At 36.3% G+C, this 25,943-nt stretch overlaps 2 protein-coding genes across 13 annotated transcripts in view; both read right to left on the reverse strand.

Annotated features, from left to right (window-relative positions):
- Positions 1-1,397: 1,397 nt before the first annotated feature.
- Positions 1,398-9,556, reverse strand: Kcnj8 (potassium inwardly rectifying channel subfamily J member 8). 2 transcript variants are annotated; one of them, XM_015498233.2, is made up of 4 exons: positions 9,409-9,556; positions 8,460-8,600; positions 7,186-7,617; positions 1,398-3,033 (listed from the first exon to the last, which is right to left on the reverse strand). In XM_015498233.2, exons 3-4 carry the CDS (start codon positions 7,557-7,559, stop codon positions 2,133-2,135), a joined length of 1,275 nt encoding a protein of 424 aa, XP_015353719.1. In that variant the 5' UTR covers positions 7,560-7,617; positions 8,460-8,600; positions 9,409-9,556; the 3' UTR covers positions 1,398-2,132. The 2 variants fall into 2 exon arrangements, with proteins under 2 accessions (XP_015353719.1, XP_015353718.1); XM_015498232.2 differs by lacking the exon at positions 9,409-9,556 and having other exon boundaries at positions 8,460-9,380.
- A 12,922-nt stretch (positions 9,557-22,478) lies between these two features.
- Abcc9 (ATP binding cassette subfamily C member 9) overlaps positions 22,479-25,943 on the reverse strand; it is a 128,336-nt gene continuing 124,871 nt past the window's right edge. For 8 of the 11 annotated variants that reach the window (XM_048787292.1, XM_048787293.1, XM_048787286.1 and 5 more), the window contains one exon: positions 22,479-25,150. In XM_048787292.1, the coding sequence (XP_048643249.1) occupies positions 25,013-25,150 (138 nt within the window). In that variant the 3' untranslated portion in view covers positions 22,479-25,012. The remainder of the gene's footprint in view (positions 25,151-25,943) is intronic. The other 3 variants (XM_048787295.1, XM_048787287.1, XM_048787291.1) reach the window with 2 other exon arrangements.

Consider the following 25,943-nt stretch of genomic DNA (forward strand, 5'->3'; position numbering starts at 1 on the left):
GGTGTGTGTGTGGGGGACTGCCCATATTCCACAGCTGGCTTTGGCCCTGATGCCAGGACATTCTCTACCACCTGGATTCAGGAATCTTATATCTCAGCCCCATTGACAATGTCCAATATTTCCTGCCCTGCAGTGGGATCACCTTATGTGGTTGGGCCGCTGCTGAGGAGTGGATGGGCACTATGCATTCTTATTGCTAGTGCAACAGCTGCTTTCTAGATCTGCTCAACCACCAGGGGATGGGGAGGCAGCACCTGCGTCTGCTCCAGAATTGCTAGGAAGTCTGATAGCCACTTCTTTTGTGGCTGTAGGTCTGGATCTTTTTGAAATAGATGTTCTTTAGCAACTTATATGGAACTCTTTCAATATTCTAAGAATGATATAGCTGAATTCATATTATATACTGGGGCATAAGTAACCCTGCTTGGACCAAGAAGGAAGTGGTAGATGGCATTGATCTATTCTGAAAATATATTGAAAGCAGAGCTAAGATTTGCTAATGAATGGTATACAAGGTGTCCAATGTGATTCTTAAGTGTTGGCCTGAGTGATTAGGAGAAAGATAGGGGGAGGGCACAGTTTTGTGAGTAGAAATGAAGCATTGGGTTTTACACACAAACAAATTCAAATGCTTTTAGGTATCCTAGCAGAGTTTCAAGTATGTTTGGCCTATAGATTTAGTTAACAGAACTTTTTCAGGTATGATCAGGTGAATACTCTGATAAATGTTTCCCATTCACCTGGTTAGAATCTCAAGTCTTTTGTTTAAGACAAAATTTGGACATACTCATGATTACCTGTCTGGTTCCATATTCATAAATGAAATGAAATAATTTCAACTCAAAACTCTGTGTAAAAGCCTACATAATAGCTCAGCTTTCAGATACAGCTACATGAGTTACAAGACTAAATCATACATATCTTATTAACCCAGCACTTTTCTCTTCTCACTCCTTCCATGAAGAAGCAGGAGCTAAGGATGATCATATCAAGCTTCCATAGAAAATCTCACTTTATCGAATGAGATAGACTAAGGATGAAGAAGGCAAACTTTGATAGAAAATCTTCTTTTAACAAATGAGATTGTGGTAAATCTATGTACACCAGACCTGAATTCAGATATTGCTGGAAAGGAAGTATTGTTTTAGATCTGAGGTGGGAGATTCAAAGAAAAATACCTTACAGGATTTCCACGTCAGGCTCAGAAAGAAAAACCAAGAGAACATTTAAAAACTCAAAATAATATAAAACCCAACAAAAACCACAGTTCTCTTGGAGCAAGAGATCCAAGGAAAGAATCTCAGGAGAGTGTCATTACTATTAAGACATCTTTCTATCCTCTGAAAATGCTTTTTTTGAGGTGATTTTGTGAAAGAGGAATACAAAACTACAGAGAGTACAAGGAAAATATTTTAATAAAATATTTAATACAGTATTTTTCTGTGGGGAGCTGGTAAGAAGTGGGAAGCTGAAGGAAATGACTGTCACTATTTGGAAATCCAGTCCTACTTGAGACAGGAGACAGCTTTTCCTCAGATCCCTTGCCCAGTTCTGCCCAACAGGCCGTCAGGAGAATCAGGAAATCTCCTGGAGTCATTTTGAAGACCTGGATTGCTCATAGACATACAGACCTAAGAAACTTGCTTTAGGTTTCTTACCAGATACAGTATCATGAAGAAAGGAGAACATTAGAATACAAATGGTATTTAACATGATTTTGGTTTTTTTTTCCCCTCCTATTTCATTTACATTCCCAGAGCGAACAATAGAAACAGAGACATTTGTTTTCACCAACTAAGCATTTCAAACAGACTCATTCCTTGGCCAAATTTTATATTCAAGGTCCATAACTATTAACAGAGTTCTTGTGTTTCATACCAAGAGAAATGAGAGCAGACCACTTTCTGTGCATAACTTGAGTCTACTGCTGCAGATTCTGCATGTGTGAAACAGTGTAAGCCACAAGTCCTCTGTGTTGTGTTGTTTATTAATACAGAAAGTGCAATTTCTTGAATAAGAAAATCTTTTAGTGCATTAAAACGTAAGCCACGTCATTGTGCTATAGCTCTGGTTTAGTGTGACAGGGCATCTGACACTCACAGTAAAACTCCTGTCATGAGGTTGCCCTGCTGTCATGATTCTGATGTGTTCTGATTTCCTTCTGGAGTCATAAACTGCACCTTTGGCACAATGAGGGAAGAATTGTTCCTTCGAATGGAGTTGCTCCTTCTCATGGAATTGTTTCTCCTCATGGAATTGCGCTTCCTCAAAGAGTTTTGATGGGACAGTTCACTCTTTTGGAGGGTCTGAATGAGGATGGAAGGCTTCTCATCCAGTTCCCGGGCACTGCACCGTGGAGCTGCCACCTTAACAGTGTTGCCAAACTTGGAGTAATCCACAGAATACACTCCTTCCTCCTCAGTCACAATGGACACAAAGCGGTGGCCCCACTGGATCTCCTCTGCGATGTAGGAGGTTCGCGCTTGCGTGGTGATGCCGGTTGTTTCGACCACTCCTTCTAGAATAACAATGACCTCCAGGTCCTGGTTGACAAGGTCAGTTGCTGAGATATCATACAGTGGACTGCGCTTATCAATCACATGGCAGATGATCAAAGGGGCCACCAGGAAGATGTTATTACTCTCGATAGGGTTATCAACAGGTATGTCCAGTTGGTGAATGGGTACCACCTCCCCTTCAGGTGTAGTTGTTTTCTTGACCACCTGGATGCGCACTGAGGCACTAATGATCATGCTCTTCCTCAGGTCGCCCACTCGGAACATGAAGCACAGCTTACCATTTCGGACAGCAATCACAGCATGGCGGCTGAAAATCAAAGTCTCTGCCCTTCTGTGAGCCTGAGCTGTCTTCATGAAAATGCAGCCTAACATGACGGCATTGATGATCAAACCCACAATGTTTTGGAGAATCAAAACGGTGATGGCCAGAGGGCATTCCTCTGTCATCATCCTCCCTCCAAATCCAATTGTCACTTGAACCTCAATGGAGAAGAGAAAAGCAGAGGTGAATGACCTGCAAGGGATGATATCAGAAGAAAATGCCATCAGGTCAAAGTTTGAATAATATCCCTACCTGAACATTTTTTTTTAGACCCTAAAGGCTATTAAAAGTTTTTAGAAAGAGTAGCCATCTTTACTTGTCAAATGCTTAATTTTAAAAACAAGACTGCTCTCTCTCTCTCATCTCTCTCTTGCATCTATTTATGCATATACCTCTATACTTCTGTTGTCTAGGACATGTGCCTGTATGAAAGCATTAATACAATAAATATATACAATAAATATCAATTATATTATAGGCATATTTTACTTTGTGAAATGCTTTACTATCAAAAAAGCTTAGTTTGCTTGATGAAACTTTCTACCAGGTAGAAGTTTTTTTGTTTTTATTTTTGGTACCAAGGATTGAACTGAGGGGTGCTTATCCATTAAGCCACATCCCTAGCCCTTTTTATCTTTTATTTTGAGACAGAGTCTTACTAAGTTTCTTAAGGCCTTGCTAGGTTGCTGAGGCTGGCTTTGAACTTGCAATCCTCCTGACTCAGCCTCCCAGCCACTAGGATTATAGGCATGTGTACCATGCCCAGCAGAAGTTTATTATTTATTGCATATCCATGTTTAAGAGAGACTTGAGTCATATGGAAGGTATCAAGTAATAAGTAAACTTTTTATTATTTATAACACTTAAAATCATAATTGTAAGCTAACACATATTGTGTACCTTATATAGAGAAAACACTGTGCTAAAGAAGCCACGCAAAGTATATTCCAAAATACTAGCTTTTTTTAAAAATAGAAAACATTTCCCTACTTTAAAAGAAAACTGTTCCTTATTGGCTATCCCTGGAAGTGATCTAGGGAATATTGAAGGTATTAAAGGAAGAATTTGAGTCTGAGGTTAGTAAATGACTATGTGAAGATTATGTGATCAATGCAAACTTGAATCCTCTCAATTCTGGCCCAATTCTGTTCTGAAAGGAGAAAAAGGAAGAGGCCAACAAGTGTCAGAATTTCCTTGAGAAGCTTTTTCAAATTGTTCATTTCTTCCACATCTTAGTGAATAGACGTGGATTTGACAGGCTCAGCATAGACCTGAGTAAGACGGAAAAACTCTCAGGTGATTCTGATTTATTTACCAACCCCTTTCCCCCATTGAGAAGCACCATATTTAGTTCTTATTAATTTACTTCACTACATATCCAATATTGCCATAACCTCTTCATGGGAACAACAGTTCTATTTTTGCAACCCACCCCAACTTTAAACTTTTCTAATTTTATTAGAAGACTAGCCATACATCAGCCATCTGTCAAGGTATTATCTATCAATGCCAGGCACAGTGAATGAGCAAAAGGTTTGAGTACTTAGTATACACTGTGTATTTTGGCAGGAAACCAGGAGAGGTAAGTAATTATACAGAAATTGATTAGCTTTTAAATGGAGTGTGAAATTTGCTCTTTTTTTCTTTGTTGTTTCTAAGAGGATTCATAGAAAACTATAATAATTGTCTATTGCACTAGCTACATACCACAAGATACACAGTGTAGTCCAAAAATATGGCAAAGAATAGAAATGGACCCCAGAGGAGAGGTGTGGATACAATATTGATTATTAACAATGGTCCATGCTTCAGGAAGCAGTCTAATGATGAATATCCCTAAATGTCCTATTTTAATACAAACTATTCATGGACCTTGTTTTCATATTGTTTATTTTATGAAAAAAATTTAATTTTAAACAAATGTATGGTACAAGACCCAATCTTTTGTGGACATCTGTCATGCTAAACAGTCCCAAGAGATGAAAGCAGTTGGTTGCTTCTTTGTTCTCTACAGAGAGAGACTGAATAATAATAATAAAGAAGATAAATTTTCTATTTTAGACTCATTAGAAAGTCATCTACATGAAGAAGAAAGTGGGTAATCCTAAAATGAGAATGGTCAAATGGTGTTTGGAAATACTGGTGAATATCCATTGAAAAAAGTTTGAATTTTGATGATATGGCTGAACACTGAACTTATGAAAGGAAAGGAAATTCAAACAATTAAATTATTATTAGTCATCTTTTAAGTTCCATGCAGGAGAGAATAATATTTTTCTATTTTTAATGAAATAAAATGTAATGTATGGTTAGTTATGATTAAACTGTTGAGGTAAAAGCATAAATAGTAACATAACATTAACATCAGTAAGAACAGAAACAATGTCAAATAATTCAGGTGGAAAAACTGCTAAGATAGCAACTAATTTCCTTCTAAGGTGTTCAAAATTTAAAACATGTTGAATGTTAAAAAAAAAAGCCAAATAATTTAAAGAAATAGAAATGTCATTTAAAATGCAAACCTTGTTAGGTTGATAAAATTAACTTTGCTCTATTGAATTTTTTGACATGTTTCTCATAGTTCACACCAACAGGAATGCACCAAGAAAATGAACATTCTTCAGAACAACTTATTTGAAAATTAGAATGCAGCAGAGAACAGTTTCAATAATCAGTGCACTCTGTAAAATTCTTTTAATGATAGTTCTTTTGATAATATTTCTTTTTAAAGATTACTAAATTACATCTTTTTAATAGAAAAAGACAATATGTTTTTCTTGTGAGTAAAATCTGTCATATATTTTCAAGGTTTATCATTATTTATTTTATTTAGTTCCTACTTCATATCTATCGAATTCATTTTGATATGAAATGATTCACCAATATCAGTGCCAATAAGTTTCTTAAAGAGAGATGCAATATTACAGATGGTATTTCATCTTCAAATACCTGTTGAACACAAAATTTTGTGTCCTTTACATCTAGTGTACTGATGATCACCTGTTTTTCACCCATATTTTCTTTGAGGCAAAAGTTTGTGACAAGTTTGAGAAAAGAAAATAATATCTACACAATGGTAAAAGCAGAGGATCAATTAAATACAGTGTTCCCTCCTCAAAATCTGAGATGAAATCTGTGAAGTGCAACATCAAAGCTAATGCTGCATTTCTCTTTAAATGGCTGACACTGCAGCTAATTAACAAATGGAAGAATGGACAAGTCCATAGTCTGGGGGTTTGCTTCTTGGAGTAGTATACCAGTTTCATAAGATTTCAGGGTCACTAAAGATCTCATTCTTTATACTTTCCTGGCAATATGGTACTTGTTCAAGTTTCTTTGCTTTGTGTATTATGTGAATTTGGAACATTATTCAGAAAATGTTCTAGAAATTTTTGCAGTACTATTATATTTCAGTTCAGAGTGAACATTTTTTGAATCACTATGAATTATGTATTTTCATATTCCAATAAAATAAATTAAGAAAAAAATCACTCAAACTAAATAGTTTTCAACCATGTGAAAGTAAGAGAGGAGAACCTTGAATATTAAATGTACTCTACCTGTCTTTGAAATACTTATAAGAAGTCAAAGCTAGGTAATTTAAGAACTGTCTTGTGTCTGTTCTATTAGAACTTTGAAAAAGGACTGAAATACTAAATTGTTCTTATGTAATTCCTTCCATAAAAATTTTGGACCAATTTCCATTAAAATTTAGTATTTTCTAGTCCTGAATCTTAGAATACCTTTTAATTTATGAATCCATTACAAGCAATTACCTATTTTAAGATAATCTTGATAAAGAATAAAATAAATAAAAATATTTATTTTATTTTTAGCATATTTTAAATTTTAAGATATTTCTTCCTTTTCCCCAGTGCCTTCCTCTTAATTTCTGAATGTTACGAATAAGAAAAGTCATGGAAAGACACTACTTACATTTGCACATTACTTTTGGTTGATGGAGATTAACTTGTGGACCTTGAAACTATGGACAGTAGCTCGTTTATACTGAAAATGAAATTCATGCTTTTGGAGTAAGAAATCCTTTGATCTAAAACAGCTTTTAAATAACTAATATAATATTTTCAAGGTTAGCCCAAAGGATAGAAGCTCCACCTTTTCAGAGACTCTTTATACATAAGCTACAATCATGTATTTTTAACGTGTTAGCTTTTTTCTTTATTTTGTTTTCTTTTTTTTTTTTTAAATTTCTGAAGGGTCTAAAACAAACTATTTCATTTTCAACAAATGAGAGAATGATAGAGAAAGGGCATTTTTACTTTTTTATTTTTTTTGTTTTTCTGTACAGCTTACAACTCCTGCCTCATCCCGCTGCATTCTTACCTGACGTTAGTCACACACACAGCAGACTCCAAACCACTTTTCTCCATTCCACTCTTCTCCATGTAAGCGTAGATGTCCCCATGGGCAAAAGCCACCAACCACCACATGATAGCGAAGAGCAGCCAACTGCAGAGGAAGGACATTGTAAAGATGACCAGCGTGTGGCGCCATTTCAGGTCTACCAAGGTGGTGAAGATGTCCTGCAGGAAGCGCCCTTGCTCACGGATATTCTTGTGCGCCAGGTTGCAGGCCCCACTCTTAGCGATGAAGCGGGCTTTCGGGAGGCGGTCGCGGATGCGCGGCTTGCGCAGATTCTCCGCGGCGATGCGCGCCAACACATACTCCTCCGGGATGATGCTCTTTCTGGCCAACATCGTCCTGTCACCATACCCAGACTATCCACCTGCCTCTCCTTCCCTCCAGCCTGTCCTCCTGCACGAGGGAAACGTTGATTAAGACTTTTTAAATTTTCATTTTATTAGGTCGTTAGTCCTTGTATTCAGGGATATGTTTATACATGCAAAGGGATATGTGCGACTAAAGGCATGATTTTTAATAATACAAACACCAATCTAACTTGTGCTTGGAGTTCTGGGATCCCAGAGAAAACTTTGGTCTGAATCAAGAGATTTGTTCTCATTTTTTCTTTTCACTCTGAATATATATGGGCATCGCCTTAGTTAAACAAAATCCGGATATAAATAGCAGGCTTAAAGATAATTCTCTGCGATTAACAGCGTTTGTAGATTAGTGCAAGGAAATATTCACCGGGCGTCAAAGACAAAAATTAAAAGCAGCTGGGTGCAAGATCTACTTGTTAAAGTATTTAGATTAGTTAGCAATGTTTAAAGTAAAGAAGGGAAATTCTTCCTTCTTTGTTTTTAGAAGCAGGCAAAGAAAAGGCCACGGCTTCTTGCGCACCATGAATAGCAAGCTAAATGTAATCTGACAGAATAACAAGAGACGTGCTATAGAACTTGAATATTTTGAGGAATTATTTTAAAGTTGAAGAAATTTCAAGATGCATTTTTTAAAAAACAGCCAAAAAACTTTCCACGGAATTCATGGTATATTGAAAACTTCTTTACAACGAAGGGGTCAAACATACAAGGAAATCCCAGACAATAGCGTGAGGACTGCGATTAGAGTTAAAGGGAGTGTGCTCCGAAAAGTCCAAGCTGCACGGTAAGCCTCTGCTGCGTTCTGCATTTTAAATCATTTGCGGGGATGCGGAGGTCTCCCCCTCCCGTCCCCGAGAGGAGAGTTGAACTTACAGACTCGCCGCAGCAGCAGAGAGCGCTGCTCAACCTCCCCGCACACGCTGACCGAACGTGGGCAGGTTCCTCGCTCTCGCATCCAGGCGCGCGGGAGCAGGGCTGCCCATGCCGCAGGGACCGATCCGAGGGATGCTGGTCCTCCCGAGAAGAGTTAAAATAATAAAAGGTGCAATTGAATTGAAACGCCGGGAGGTCCGGAGGAAGGGGGGTGGGTGTTGATCTTACCCTCCCCCCGGCTCAGCTCAACTCCCTCGGCCGCTGCAGTGGGCGGAGGAGCGCTGCCGCAGAGGAGCTAGATGGTGGTACTCCACAAATCAGCCTTCCAGTTAGGGCTTTGACGCGCGCCAGACCTCAGAGGCCACGATTGTCGCAGAGATGGGGCCGGGTAGGGGGCTGGGAGTAGGGGCGAAGGCGAGTCCCCTGGAGGTAGGGAGCGGGCCAGGGGGAGGGACCACCCGGGAGGGCGGGACCCGCAGAACCAGCTCTTTTTCCAGTAGCGGCGACCCCCTGCCTCCAGCGGGAAACACAAGTCTTTAAAAGGCGCTCTGTCCAAGTTCACTGACGTAAAAAGATTTTTATTTTATTTTATTTTGTAACCTGGTTAGATCACTGGGCTACTTCAGAATGAATAAAACCAGATATAGAGATCAGGAAATATTCTTCCGAGGTGTTCAAGCTGTGTGCTCACACACTTATTTACCTTATATTTCCATCTAGAAGGAACGATACAGGTGGAAGACATTCCGAAAGCCACCATAGTAGACTGTTTCTTTACAAGCTAAAGCCAATTCTTAAAGAATCACAGGCGCGCGCGCGCGCGCGCACACACACACACACACACACACACATACACACACACACACACCCAAAACAACAACCAAAGAAACAGAAAGAAAAATAGACAAAATGAAACCATCAACAGTCTTTTTCAATGAAGAAATTTTACCCCAAACAGGGACCGCTGTCAGCACTTCAGCACCAGAACAGTCTTTGGTCCTCGGTAATTGGTTGCTTTCTGAAATGTTGCAACTTCTCCCTCTTGTCCAGATTGTCTGGATGATAAAACAGAGCAATTGCGCACAAGAAAGATTATACAGTAAATATCTTTCTATAGCTTTTGAAAAGAAGCCAGAAGAGACAAATGTGCTTTCTCCCACAAGTCAATCCTCCTTATTTTGGCACTTGTGTTAATGGAAACTTTAATTCTTGGAAATTTCATGTGTTTTCCAAGACTCAGGGCTGAAAGTGCATGGAGCATAAACAATGTGTTCATTTAATTACCCAAAGACCTAAAATTAGTCTTTAATGAAGGCAAATGAAGAACAATTTTTTTCCCCTTTATGGGCAGATCTGCTTAACCCTTTCAAAGCTGGGGGTCCTGGTCTGTTAGTGGCAATTTTCCTTCCTACAATCATTAATTTTTGTAGTAGTTGATGTAGTTATTTTGTCACAAGTGTGCAGGAATCAATTTGTGTAGTCAATCCTCTCCATTGTTTGATTTTACAATTCAGTTTGCTTGTCAACTTATTATTTGTTCAACTTATTATCCATTATTTTAGCTTGGAGAACATTAAACATCTATTTTGTGAATTTAAAGAAATATAAATAATACATATATGTCATATTTGCTCATCTTAAGAGGCAGATGATTGTAAAAGAGATAAGATATTGATAATAAACTCTTGATACAAACAAGGATGTGATTAAATTGGGAAAAGATCTATAACAAAGTGCCATGGGAATTGAAATAGGAGATGTTTAGGGCAAGGAGAAAAAGGACAACTTCATTATTATTTGGCATGTGATCTAGGCATATTTGGGGAATACTGAAAAGGACAAGGGACAGCATGAATGAAATCTTGGGGTATGGACAAAAGTGGACCATGTTGTAGTGACAGAAACGAATTTCTTCAGATTGATAAATGAGTCAGCCACACAGCAGGATGGGATGCCTGAGTCCAAGGCTCCCTGGGCAAGACTCTGTCACCACCCACTTTCAAAACATAATGAATTATTCATTTATTTGTCCTGTTCCCTCCACTCCTAGACCTCTTCACCCTATTAAACCTCTAGTACAGTTATAATTACAGAGATGCTCAGTTTTTTTTTGAATCAATGAAAGAAAAACATAAGATCAAAAAGCATGTTGGACTCTTGGAAAAAAAAATAATAATAACAGCCGAAGTGCTCAATGGAAGGAGACTGGACAGACTCCATATGTAGTAGTATCCAGTGAACTGGGGAAAGATTTGAATCAGAGTGCAAAGTAGTAAGAGCCCATTTTAGTAGAACTGATCAAGAAGAAAGGATTGAAGTGTTGTCTTTCCAAGTGGAGTTCCAATCTTGGAGCCTCAACTTCTATGTCTGGCAGAAGGAAACACTGGAAACTATTATATTAATTAGAGAAGGAATGAGGCCTGGGGATTACAGATAATGTCAGTGGGTAATAACAATCTGATATCAACAAAAGGAATGGTATACAAAGTCAATGTAGGGAGAGGGAAAAGTCAGAGGCAATCATGTAAGATTATAAACATGTAAGATAGTAGAGATGGAGAAATGGTAAAAAAAAAAAATTTTGGCACAATAAAAAGTGAACAGCAGAGGATTATGAGATTTGTAACAAATAAATCTGTATCTGAATCCTCTGAAAATTCTGTTCTCTTGCTATAGCACAGACACCTTTTTCCCCCAATGAGACATATACTTTTAAGCATTCCATTTTAAGTAAGTTTTGACTTGTTTTGACAAGTATAACAAGTTATGCTGTACTTTTTATTAATCAATAATAAAGATTGATTTTCATTCAAAATAAGCACACAAAATAAATGTCAAATTTAAGAAATTCATATGTAAGTTTTTGTTGATAATAGACCTAAAAATAAATAGAGGCCTTTCAGAAAAAAAAAAAAATCTTTTTTTCTTTTTATTTCCTACTGCCATTTTCCTTAAATAGTATATCTGTTTTTTCTTTAACCTGATTTTCTGCATTGGGTACATTGTTTATTGGTATCACCACAAGCCCAGGGTCTGGAATTGTTCAAAGCTCCTAGGAGTAGAACTCAATAATATTTGTCAAATGAAGGAAAGAAGGAACAGTGCTTAAAACATGGTATTACTTTCCTCTATTTACTCTCTCATCTCTTCTCCCTTCATGGTTTCTGTTATGGGTTGGATATGAAACAACCCCAAAGGCTCATGTGGGAAGTCTTGGTTCCCAAGGCAAGAATGTTAAGAGGTGGGAATTTGGGGGAAGTGATTGGATCATGAGGGCTCTGACTTCATCAATGGATTATTACTCCATTAAGGGATTTTTAGCTGAATGGTCTATTCATGAGGTGGGACCTAGTTGGAGGGAGTGGGTTTTGTGGGTGTGACCTTGGGACTATAGCCTTTCCCCCACCCATTCCTGTCTCTCTGCTTTAGGCTGCCATGAGCTAAACCGCTTTCTTTAGCCATTCCTTTCTACCTCAGTCCCAGAAACAATGGATCCGACTAAACATGGAATGAAACTTCTAAAAAACTGTGAGCTAAACTTAATCTTTTCTCCTTTAAGTTGTTTTTCTCGGGTTTTTTTTGTCACTGTGACAGAAATTGACTAACACCGTTTTTGCAATAAGTTCTTAGAACCCACATGAAAAATTTGACATTTGGAGGTTTTGGATGTTTATGACTGTACCTGCCCACAAAGATTCTCTTATTCCTCACCTCTCCCTTCTTTCTTTACTTTGTCAATCTTTTCCCTTCAAACTATCCATTCTTCTCTTCATGAGCAACTTCCCTAATGACTCCAAGTCAGTAATACTAAATTTTTGCTTGGCATTTGCTGGTTATGTTACTCTTTACAACTTGATTTTTAGTTAATGGAAACATACTTCTGTTCCCACAGAGTCTTCCTGGACACACAGAGCTGCTCAATAAATGTTTATCATTAATTGACCCCCTTCCTTGCCTCTTTTGATCTTCCTTTTCTTACATTATTGTCCAAATCATATATATTGCATCTTCCCTTGGTAAGAAATAGGCAAAGATAATCAATTAATTTTTCAAGAACACATTTACTACTTAGGTTTATTTAATTGGTTTATTTATTTAATCATTATTTTGCTACTGTCACTAAAAGTTATATGTGCTTTCCTAGCTAATTATTTTTCTAATTGTTCTTTCAAGGGTGAGGATTGATTTGTGCATGACTCCTAAAAAAGACAAGTAATAAGTTTAGAACAGAGATGACTTTGTTTAAATATTATGGGTGTTTTTTTGGTTTTTTTTTTGTGGTTTTTGATTATTTGGGAATCATGATAGAATCTGTTCATGTTCCTTTCCAAAGAAATTTATTGACTGGGAAGCAATTCAAGGATATCAGTTCAATTGTAAATCAGCCTCTATCAGGTTCCTTTTAGACCCTATGAGGATTTTATTTGTGAGTAAAGAGATTTCTGAAATTCTCATATACCCTAAGAAACAAGGGTTGTCGGGTGTTTTCGGGCCAGTGGAGAAAGTAATTAGGCCGATTTTCTCAGTTCTCTGTTGCTTTGATTACCAAATGCAAATCAGTGAAGTCTTTGAAATTACTCTTGAGATCAAGGGTGAAGTGTCTGTATTTGTTGACTTTGCCTTTGACTTGACTTTTGACTCTCGGATTTTCTGAGCCATGTGAGACTTAAGAATTTGGAGAGTCTTCCAAATGACAATGGAAATGATTCATATTATCAGTCTAAATGTTGGTTGGTCTATTTGCTTGGGATGCTGCATTTATTAGTGTCCTCATATAAACCACTTTGGAACATATTGCTTTGGAATCAGCTTAATAAAACTGTTACATAAACTAGTAATCAAAACAACATGTTATAAACTCACTTTTTTGGAGTTATCATGAATTGGGAATGATAGTATAACTCTTCCTAGTTATCTGTTCCAATAAGTTCAGAGAACATTGCTTATATTTATTCGCAAAAATGTATTTCTCTTCTTTAAATGCAGTTATCCTGTCTCTTCAAAGTTATCCATCAGAACTACTAAAGAAAAAGACCTCAATCTATGTTGCATACTCAGCTCAAACAGCTGACAGGTATGAATCAATAAGGTCTGAATGGGGGCCATTAGTAACAGTCACTTCCCTTTAACTTGCATTCAGGTGAATAAAGCAAAATGCCTTCTGCTACAAGACTTTTTTTTTTTTTTTTTTTTTTTTTTTAAAGCTGTTAACGAGCAGGTAGAGAACTAATACTAGATGTAATCATCGGTAGTGTTAAGATTTATAAAGAATTAGTCTGGTTATTACCTGGGTTTAGGGAGCCTAGAAACACGTGTAAAGGTTTTAAAGCAGGAAAGACGAATAGCAGGAAAACTGGGAAGTGTATTCACTGATTCATCCATTCTATCATTTACTTAATAAATGATGATGGTCTGCAAGGTACTAAGCTATAAAAATCATTGACCCAATTCTTGAGGCAGTGCATAAGAATTAGGTTGCTTCCTTCATTGTATACATGAGTTGATTGGAGTGTAGCAAACTGACTTATCAAAAACCACCTATGTAGTAGTTGGAAGCTATGACAAACTCAGAACATCTGATCTTATATCATGCTTTTCCCACAGGACAATATTTTAAGGGATGATTCTTCATCCATGATCAACTTCATGAAAAATGCCTGGAAATATTATTTTATGCTCCTCTGGGCTTTTGTTGAACAATGATGGGATAAGATATAAAATCTTTGGCCTAGAAATGAAAATATTTTTAGTAAAAAAGTATAAATTCTCCCAATATAGTAAAGCAGATTACTAAAGGGATTTCTTGCCCATCTGTGTATGAGAACCTTATAGAATTATTATGAAGGTATGATAAGCTTAGATATGATTTGAGTATGTCCTTAAAGGGCTCCTGTGCTAGAAACTTGGTCTCTGATATGGTCAGTGAGAGGTAGTGGAATCCTTTCAGAGGTGGGACCTAATGGCGGCTAATTAGGTCAAGAAGGCATAGCCTTCAGAAGGATCAATGCTGGTCTTGAGTTAGTTCCCAAGAGAGTGGATGTTAGAAAAGAGCAAGCGTAATGCCTGGTTCTCTCTGACTTCTTGCTCACAATGTGATCACATGCTTCCACCATGATGCCATCTGCCATGAAGCCCTCACTAGAGACTGAACCAAAGTGCCCCATCTTCTGTTTTCAGCTTGCCAAACTGTGAGACAAATAAATCTCTTACCCTTGTAAAGTACTTAGCTTCAGGTATTTTATTATAGCAAAAGTAAACAGACTAATATAAAGGGCAAAACATGACAATTCACATAAAATACTTTGAATAGTGCCAGGCCTGTAATAAGTACTTAGTAAGTCAGCTCTTATTAATATGTGATATTTGGGTTTGGTGATGGTCTAAAAGGTCTGAGGAGCAGAAGTTTGGGTTAGGAAGGGGTGAAAGTGCAGCCTACATATTCCTTTAACTATTTTTTAATTCTCTTCTTCATCTAAGACTAAGAAAATAAAACACATGAAAATATCACTTTCTAGACTTGAGTATTATTTTTGAGATCTTACCAACCTTCAGAGTATTCACTAAACAATACTGGCATCTCCTCAACTCTTAAGTTTAATCAAGGCACTGCGTTCTGAAAGAGAGTCACCCAAGATCTTGGTAATGAAACAAGGACCCAGAAATCAACACTTCTGTTTTACAGGAAAACTGTCTCCAAGAGAAAAGAGATTCCTTCAGTCAAGGAGTGTATCCATGGTAATTATTTTCTACTGCTGGGCTGTAAAATGCTAGTTATAAATAAAGCTGGTAGGGCCCTCCCAGGAGAAAATGAGGAATAGTTATTATCACTGTTGATTTTTCCAGGGCTTAAAATTGTGCCTTGATATTCTAGTGCCAAAGAAAGCTAAGTTTGTATGAGCCTGGTATCTGTTCTGCTATAGAAACTTTTAGTTGTTAGGGGAAGAGAAATTCTCAAAGATGTCCTGATCCATTGCTATGCTTTCACATCTCTATGTTTTGCAAGATCAGTGACGCATGAAATGCTTGGAAAGAGAAACCTGAATTTTTCCAGAACTCTCTGTAGAGTGGCTTCTTATTGACACCTTTCAAAAACACAAGCTGCAGAAGAGATTTTAGAAGTTGAAAGTTTTAAAGTGATATTTGGGCTTGTTGGGCCCAGTAAATTTTCCTTTCGGTAAAAATTATCTGTGCCAACAAAGTTTTCACCTGGTAATTTTTTTCTCAATAGGTTCATGCTGAAATTAAATATTTGAGTTTTTTTTTTTTGCTAATTTAATTGGGTCAAATTATCTTATTGTTAGAATAAATAGGGTAATAAAATGATACTCTGAAAACTTACAGAAATTTATTATATAATTTAAAGCAATAGTTTTTTAAAAATTGAGAAATTATGAAAGCTGCACGAGATGTTCCTTAACTTTCTGTTGAAGTTCACAGAGCTTTAGAGTCAGAAAAATTTGGGATCAAATATAAGTTCTTTCATTTACTTGGTTTGTGGTTTTGAACAATGCATGTAATCACTCTGAGCCTCAGTTTCCTTTCTGCAAATGAAGTGCTAACATCTACCCCTCAGAGATGTATAGACAAATTTAAGAAATTGAATATGTAAAAGGTACAGCACATAACCAGGACATCTAAAACATAATCTTTTCTAAAATAATAGACTGTAGTCACTCTATTACTTATAATTTTTATATTTTCCCTTTCTTAGCCTGTATTTTTTTATCATTTTTAAGTCAATGGAAAATAATAATGATGATAACTGGAATGCTTTCCTTTTTAGCGATTTTAATAGAATGCTTCCAGTAAATAATTTACACATTTGTCATTTTGAGGTAGTGTGTTTTTCTACTTCTCTATTTTTAAATCAGTGATGCATAGTGAATTATACAAAATACCTTTTTAGCACTTATTAAAGTGATTTTTTTCTTCTTTGGTTAGTTAACGAGATGAATTAAATCACTAGATTACAAAAATGTTGAACTGTTTTACATTGCAGAAATAAACTCCACTTGGTCATGTGATCTGTAATTTTAATATAATACTGGGTAATTTTTGCTAAAAACTAATTTGTTTAGAATTTTCTTTGGAGGGTACCAGGGATTGAACTCAGGGGCACTCAACCACTGAGCCACATCCCCAGCCCTATTTTGTATTTTATTTAGAAACAGGTCACACTGAGTTTGCTTAGCAAGCCTCGCTGTTGCTGAGGCTGGTTTTGAACTTGAGATCCTCCTGCCTCAGACTCCTGAGCCTCTGGGATTACAGGCGAGCACCACCCCACCCGGCTTGTTTAGAATATTTGAAAAAGTATTTATGAGTGAAATTGGTCTGTATCCTTTCTGGTTATCTCTGTCTGGTTTTGGATAAATGTCATGAGTCTTTCAATGTTCTTTTTCCTTGGATTAAGCTAGTTTAAATAGAACAGGGATTATCTATTCCTTGAAAGTTTGCAATAATTTTAATGGCATCTAAATCTGAATTTTTTAGGAATGGTTCTTGGCTCATTGAACCCTCTTCATTCTATCTGTGCGTACCCGCACAGGGTTGTGTGTTTCTGGTCTTCTCATTTTATCTTCCATGTCTACTGATTGTTGCATATTTTCTATCTGCTTATTCTGTACTGCATTCTAGATATTTCCAATGGGAAGAACTGGGAAGCATCATCTAAGCTTAATTACTGTTTAATCCATCTATTAAACTTTTAATTAAAGTTTTAGTGATTTTTTCTTTTCTAGAAAGTCTATTTAGCTATTTTAAATTAATCTGATCTTTTAAATCACCTTTAAAGAAATATGTATCTTCAATTATTCAACCACCATACAGATCACAGGTCAAGTTTACCCTTTCTCAGAGAGTAACCACTCCCCGACAGAGCTTCCCCTAGTATGATTTAGTTCATCATCAGTTTGGTTCCCTTGTTGGTGAGTTTTATATGCATGGAATCCCTTGGTAGGTTCTCTGCAGCATCTGTCTTCTCTCACTCAACATAGTCTGTGAGATCTGTCCAAGTTGTTCTATATACCAGGCATAGTAGCTTACTGTGTTAGTTTTACATCATTTATTTATCTGTCCTCCTTCTGATGAGTATGCAGGCTGTTTTGTTTCTTTGACTCTTATGAATAAAGCTGCTATGGACATTTCTGTTCAAGCCCTTTTGTGGTCATAGCCATTCATTTCTCAGATTCATGAATTCAGTTCTTGGATACATGCCCAGAAATGGAATTGTTGAGTCCCGGTACAGGCACACAGTTAGCCATGGTAGAAACTGCCAGTTTTCCATGCTGGCTGTGCCACTCAAACTCCCTTCCACAGTAGATTAGAGTTCCACTCTCATCACCCTTAGTATTGTTAACCTTGGTTGTTTTTAGCTATTTTGGTGGGTAGATAGTTGTTTTTATTTGCATTGTGGTGAAGAATGATGTTGAGCACATTTACACATGCTTATTGACAAACACGTACTTTAAAATCTCTTGTAGGTTATTATTATTTCTATTTCTCATGATAACATTCCTATTTGGTTTGTTTTAGCCCTGGTCCTCCCACATCTTTCTTCAAACCATAGTGGTTCATTTTTCTTATGTGGTTTTAATTTTGAATAATAGTTAATTTTATTGTTTTTTCCTCTCTAAGGAATCTAGGTTGTACTCCAATGTTATGGTTTAGATATGAAGAATCCCCCATTGTCTCATTGTGTGAGACAATACAAGAAAGTTTAGAGGTGAAATGATTGGGTTTTGAGAGCCTTAATATAATCAATACATTCATTCACTTGAATGGATTAACAGGATGGTAACTGTAAGCAGGCAGGTCACCAGGGGTGTGCCTTTGGGGTATATATTTTGTCCCTAATGAGCAAAGCTCTTGCTGCTTCCTCATAGCCTTGTCCTGAGCTGCTTTTCCCTGCCACACCCTTCTGCCATGATGTTCTGCCTCACCTCGGGCCCAGAGCAATGGAATCTGTAGTCTATGGACTGAGGCTTCTGAAATTATGAGTCTCAAATAAACTTTCCTCCACTAATACTGTTCTTGTTAAGTCTTTTGGTCCCAGTGGTGAAAAAGCTGAGTAAAACACCCAACACATTGATTTTGCATTAGTCCTCTCCAGAACAACAGGGATATCAATGTTCTGGAGCCATTTTAACAGAATTTCTCATTTTTAATATAGAATCTTACCATGGAAAAATTGGATTACCAATTTGCTTTTAAAGAAAAAATTATTTTCCAATTAAAAGAACATAATCACATAGTATCCACTAAAATATGGTACATGTTGGGAGAATTGGATATGATTTCCAATTAAACAGTCCTTTGCCATTATTTGAAATTGATAAAAATTCAATGAGATGGGGGGGTTGTGGTTAGTTCTCCTTTTTACAAATAAGGAAACTGGGACTCTGACGTTAACTGATAAATCTATGGCTTTATCTATAATATGTGGTAGAACCAGGACTAAAACTCAAGTCTTCTAATTCCTGGTCCAGTTTTCTTTTCAGTAGTATTCCATATAGACTCATATAATTATTATTTTTTATTATATATCATAACCAGAAAAATCATTTATTCTCAAGAGAAGTGAATCAACTCACTAATTTAATCTTTAGTTTATTGACAGGGCGTAGAATGTGGGGCTTGAAATCAAATTGCCTGAATTTGTGTCTCAGTTTTACAAAACCTTGAGCAAATTTGCCCCTCTGAACCCCAATTATAAAATGTAAATAACAGTATTTATCTCATAAAATTTTTAAAAAATTTGTATTTGTTCTTTTTAGTTATACATGACAGTAGAATGTACATATTCTACCTACATGGAGTGTAACTTCCCATTCTTGTGGTCGTATATGATGTAGAGTTACACTGGTTGTGTATTCATAAATGAACATAGGAAAGATATGTCCAATTCATTCTATTGTCTTTCCTGTTCTCATCTCCCTTCCCTTCCCTTCCCTTCATTTCCTTTTGTCCAGTCCAAAGTATTTCTATTCTAAACACTGTGTGTTAGCATCTGTATATCAGAGAGAACACTGGCCTTTGGTTTTTTGAGACTGGCTTATTTTACTTAGCATTGCATAGAATTTTTTACAAGATTAAGTTAGATTGTACTTGTAGTGTACATATCATAAGTGCTAAATACATGTTAACTACTATTATCTCTATAGCAAATTTTAATGAGATAGCTTATGTATTATGTATTCCATTAATATTAAACTTTTTTTTACAGAGCTTCTCTTTTCCATAGTTATTTTACTTCTATCATGTTGTTTGATACAAGATGGTACTAGACATTACAGAGATTATATGATATTTAAATCATAAATCATTATGTCATCTCTATGCTTTATTGGCACACTAAAGCTAAGCTTTATTAAAATATTATTTAAGCCAAGAATTTCCCTAATGGAATATTAGGCTGGCTAATTTTTTCCCCTACATTTTTGGCCAAAGGCCTAGAAGCCTTGTGTTTTCAATATATTTTATTGCATGGAATATATGCTAGAAGCTCAGTCAAGTGGGAACAAAGAAGAGAAGCTCCTACTTTCAGAGGAAAACTTATCACCCCTAATCATTGCCTTTCACCATCTTCCCTTCTCAATTTGCCAAGGACGTAGGAGACATAGTGCCCAAAACAAATGTTTCACATTTTTAAGGATCTGAGATTGAAGATCACTCAGGAGAAGTGGAGTATACATACAAAGTCATGTGTGTCAAGGATCCTAAAATGGATGGGTTAGTGCAATTCCAGTGGGTGTTACTGCTTGTTTTGAATGAGTGGTATGAGAAAATGCCTCCGAGGTTGTATATTATGCAGTCATTTCCATAGGGAAATAAAACTCGGGCTTTAAAAGTCAGTATTTGGAGGTAATTGCTTATGGCAGGAGATTTTGTTTTATTTTCTTGTTTTAAAAGAAAATTCCATCCTTCTGTGGATTTTTCCTCCCTCTGGAGTAAAGGTAGGGTGGGGGAACTCAAGAATGGTCACGAGTTTTAGTTAAGCAGCTTCTTTTAGTGCTCATGTGACAGAGGAATGGTTTTCTCTCCTATTCCTCCCCACAAAGGAAGAATAGTCAGTAGCCAGCACAATCTCATCATCCTTTTTCTGAAACCATTGGCTATGATTTGGAATTTCTAGCACAAAGTATTACTTTGAACCTTCTTATACTACCTGGCCACAGTTCTTTTATGTTCCAGGTCCTTGCTTGCTCCTAGGTGATCTAATGCAGAGTTGTCTAGTCCCGAAAAAAAAGAGATTACTTGCTTGATACTTTGAAACAGATAATGTGAGAAATGGAGATAGCTGTGGTCCTAGGATCTACACGACTTAGTCTCAGAGATGGGGGGTCATTCATACAGGATGTGTACAAGATGGAAAAGAAGCAGGCAGACATAGGAAAAGGGCAGAAAGAAAGAGAAATGAGAGAGATGAAATTGATGGAGTGGGTCATCTCTAGACAGATCCCTAGATTTGACCCAGATCTCACTCTTGGAGCCCTGACAATTCTGATTTTTCTAGATTCCAATACAGAGACAGCTCCTTTGATCTTTGTCATCATAGAAATGGGGCATTGAAGACCACAGAGTAAATGGCTAATGGCAATTTTCAACAACTCATAGAAAAAGAAGGAATTTAACTCTTAGGTAATCAACATGGAGAATAAATATACCAACTTTCATAATCAGTGATAACACCTGCAGAACAAATGTGGAAGTAGAAAGGAGAATAATGATGGCTGACAACTTACCTCATTCCAGATTGTGAATAGCTATAGTGTGATCCTCCCCAAACTGGTCACATTTGCATCGTAATAGTGTTTGGAATACAAACTCAAACTCAGCAGAATATGAAAATGATTCAACACCTAATTCAGAAGTGAAAAGACGAAACCCTCTGCATCTTGATGGAAAATGCTCATCCTTAGATGACTCACTGCTGATTAAATGACCAGCCAAAAGAAAACAGTGTTTCGAGTCTCTATTGATATATTTTCAAACAAGATTCAGTTCGCTAAACAAACTTTCCTTTATCTTGAGCTAAGGCAATTCATTCTATGACACTGAAAAACTTGTTTTAGCAATTTGGGATTAAGTAATGTCAGCAAAGATAGGAAGCATGTGGAAATCACCTTTAGTATTTTAAGGTTCCATGTATGCATAACAGAGAAATTTGCAAACTTGATTAATTATAAATATCATTTATAATAGTCCCTTGAAATTTGGCAAAAGCATTCTTTTTTTTTGTACCTGGGATTGAACCCAGGGCTGCCTAGCCACTAAGCCACATCCCCATGTGTGTATGTATGTGTCTAGGTATAAAAAAAAGATTATATATATATATATAATCTTTTTTTTTTTTTTGAGACAGCGTCTTGCTAAGTTGCTGAGGGTGGCTTTCAACTTGTGATCCTTCTGCCTCAGCCTCTGGAGCAGCTGGGATTACAGGCATGTGCCATAAGCACCTTGTTGACAGAAAATCTTTTATTGTTGAGTTTGACCCAGGTGAATCCTATTAATGCTTGAGGAAATGACATAAACATCAAGTTGATATATAGTTAAGTAAAGAAAAAATTTAAAAAGTACCAGGATACAGCCCCTGGCTATCGTTTTCTAGGCTAAAAGGCTAAGATTAGAAAATTGCAATTAACTTTGACTATGGGTCGATAAGGGAATTATCACAGTACTATCAATCACAGACCTCCAAAGAATATGTTACAAAATAAGTGATAAAAGATATACTGGAAGACAACCATTAAAATTGGTCAATAAACCTTGGGGAAAAGTTTAGACATTGAGCCATTTAGAGATGTAAAAAAATTATTAAGGTTGCTGTTCCACTAATGGAAACATCCCTAAAGCCTATTTTTAAATGTAATAGAATGTGTGACTCTTGAAAATGTAGAGCAAAAGTCATTTAACTAGAGCCAGGTACCAACCATCTTGTAAATGGGTTGATTTACATTCATTGTTTAGCCTTGGTTGGTATCCAGTGGAATTACAAGTACAGGAGAAACCACCCTGTTTAAATTGAGCAAACCACAGGAGTAATTTATTATGTAATGCAAGCCAATGTTTTCATATTTTATAGAGAATAAACACCTTTATTGTAGAGAATAAACATATTTCATATATTGTAGAGAATAAATAGTAGAATAAACAGCACAGAAAATCAAAGAGAATAACCCATAGTTATTAGCATATGGCTAGCAGTAAAATTAATCAATGGAGTAATCAACTGTATTTATTAGGGCTTGTTGTGGGCTAGGCATTAGTATTTAGTGTCAGGGCACAAAGACAAACAAGACATGGTCCCAGAATTCATGTGCCCATTTTTTGGGTTATCTAGTATCTAATCTAGAGCTGAATGGGTCATGAATAATATTATAAAAGTGGGCGGTGCACAATCCTTTAAGAGAAATTTCTTTTCAATGACAACAGTTACCCTGTTGTTATGTAAATATAAGGCTTTGTGAATTTATTGCTTTTTACAAACATTAAGGAATTAACATTCCTAAAATTGATTTGGTTAGTCAAATGTAAAAGCCATAAGTGTAAAAAAATTAATAGGGTCAAGCAGGTCATGTTTTACAAATATGTATTCATGTAGCAAAAATTATTTCAAGATGAGTCATTTCTATAGTCAGTAGATAATACATGATATCATAAATGATTGATTGAAAGCATCATTCTTTACTTTTTTCAGTCAATTTAGTTTTGTCAACAATTAAACATTTACTAAATTTAAGTAAAAGTGATGAGGGAGGGGACCAAAAACCACTTTGGTGTACAAATGGAACTATGATTCTCAGTTTAGTGTAATGAGATTTTTCTGCCACTGACCTGGCAGCATTTAAGAGTATAATCCACAAGTATCAAAAGGGATTATTTCTATAGTGAAAATATACTCCTCTGTGACAATGAGGTATAACTTGGTAATAAGCATAATGAATATTAATCTCCACAAAACATTGTCATGCCAGCAATATTTTAGGAGATTGGTTAAAATGTTAGAAAATATTTTCAAGAATTTATTTAGGGGTACCAATTCTGTTTTGTGTAGCTTTGGAAAACAATAATATTTTTTTTTCCAATTTAGTTTTATGTATACAACAATGAGAAGCAATTTAAGCTTCTCATGGACCATTTTTATCCATCTTGTAGAAGATATATTTTAAAACATTAGGATTCTATATTTGGGTAAAAGTATCATGACATATTCTGATACAAAATTTTTTAAAGAGTTAATAGACAATGCAATAAACTGAACACAAGGACTATGGAGAGAGAGCACAATTTCTTTGCCTGTCAATTAGAAGTTTTCAAGATCTTACATTGTATGTGGATCCTATGCAAATCAATAATAGTTATATGGAATGGGTACAGAATTCCATATAAACTATATTGTGAATATAACAGTGATGGCAACTTTCAGTAATTTAAATTTTATAATTTCAATTTAAGCAAAACCAACCATAGCTTATCAATTTTTAATGTATTCTTTACACACACATTAAAATTAGAGCACGAGCAATGGATACATGTGTGGCACAAATGTCCAGAGGTAAATCTTCCAACTAGAAATAGATAACTTGTAATATATGTAAAACTTCAAAGTGTGAGACATTTCCACCCTGATATCAAACTGTTTCACAGGGAATACTGGTATCTTAAAGGAATGTTCACTGGCCATGATTAGCATATGGTTAAGGTATGGCACAGGTGTAAAACAAGTAAGGCCATGTGCCTGTATTCCTTTGAATCAAAAAGAATTTTAGGGTTCAGGTCATAACCACAACTAATGAGGAATTACTCCCTAAAAAGCATATTTGACCTCCCATTAAAGGATTGACCCTAATCACTCTTTGAACTTCAGTCTGGGAAAGGCATGTTATGCCTGAGCCCTTAAGAATTCTCTCATTACTGGACAAAGAAGAGTAGAAATGAGTATAATTTTTCAAATATATTTTTCTTTTCATGATCTTTCCATTTCAGGCATTGGCCTCATGGAACTATTATACATGTGATAACTTCTTGGTGACACTATTCAGAGGGGGAAAAAAGAGACTGTTAAGACAGCATCAGTATGTTAATGAACACAAAATATTCTCATAAAGTAGATTATGAATTTGAGTGTTTCATTAGAAAACACATCCTTCCTTTATTCTGTTAGAATAACATTTGGAGGTTCCAACAAGGAAAATGTGTTACAAGGAAGAGTGTAATAATATTGACTACTCATTGCAACATCTATGCTTGAAAGTTATTTACCAGACTTAAAGTTATGAGAAAACGTAAGCTGTCGATTTACCATTTAAAGTAGCTTATATGTTTTAATACACCCTGTTATTCCTAAAGATAAAGTGGTTTGCCATCAGGAAGACATACAGTAATGAACATATTTAGTGGTGATACCTTGAAAAACTGTTAGGCAAAAAAACAGGAAAAAGGAATGTCAGCTTCTTTTCTTGTACAGAAGTTTGTAAAAATTTAAGGTGCCACTCTACAAAGGTCAAGTAGGTCATGACTGCCTTAATACACACAAATCATTTTTAGACACCCCTTCACATGTCTGCACGAACAAAAGAGGCAAATACTCCATCTTCCCGGGCCAAGAGGCTTTCTGGAGTGTCATATTCCAAAATATTTCCTCTCTTCATCACAATAACCAGATCTGCTGTCAGAATGGTGTGAACCCGATGCTGTGAATGAAAAAAAAATCCATGCATTTGTTATGACTTTCAGGTCACAAGACAAAGGAATGGAAAATATATATTTCACGGGTAATTTGGGGACATTTACTTTGGCATGCCAGACAATGCAGGAAACACGGCCTCTTCCCCACTTTTCCCATTAATTCAAGCATTATAAATTTACATATTCTTCAATTTTAGTAAGTACAACTGGATTTTATTTGGGCTGTATTAAGTTTAGTGGAGCTAATGTATCTGTGTCATCTTTTCTGTGGAGTTTCTGTGTAAGTAAGCTAACCATCATTTGTCAGATAATGAAATGCTAAGATGAGTCATCTTGAACCGGTTGGGTTATATTTTATTCTCAGATACATTTCTCTCTTGTGTGAGTCACCTAATTCCATGAGCTGATACACAATTTGAAGAGCCCTGGAAAGTAGTGCAATCCTGGGAAGACACCAGGAGGAAGTCCACTCTGACAGGCAGAATTAGAATGAGTTTCCAGTCTCTGGACATGCAGTGTCCTGATGGTTGGGGATCACTACCACTCACTCATTCTCTTTCCACATGGTACTATTGGGAGAGAGGCTTTGGTGTAGTAATTGATAATAATTAAAACTACCACTTATTGAGCATTTGCCATACATTGAGTGCTCCACACACATACTTGTGAGTCACCACAACCTTCCTTAGCAATGGGTGTTTTCTATGCCCACTTCAAAGGGGAAAACACTGGGATTCATGGAGAGCAAGAAAAATCAAGAGAGCACACAGATAATAAGTAGTCGAACCAGCATCAAAA

Source organism: Marmota marmota, unplaced genomic scaffold (assembly GCF_001458135.2).
Source record: "Marmota marmota marmota unplaced genomic scaffold, marMar, whole genome shotgun sequence".
In the NCBI taxonomy this organism is placed as follows: Eukaryota; Metazoa; Chordata; class Mammalia; order Rodentia; family Sciuridae; genus Marmota; species Marmota marmota.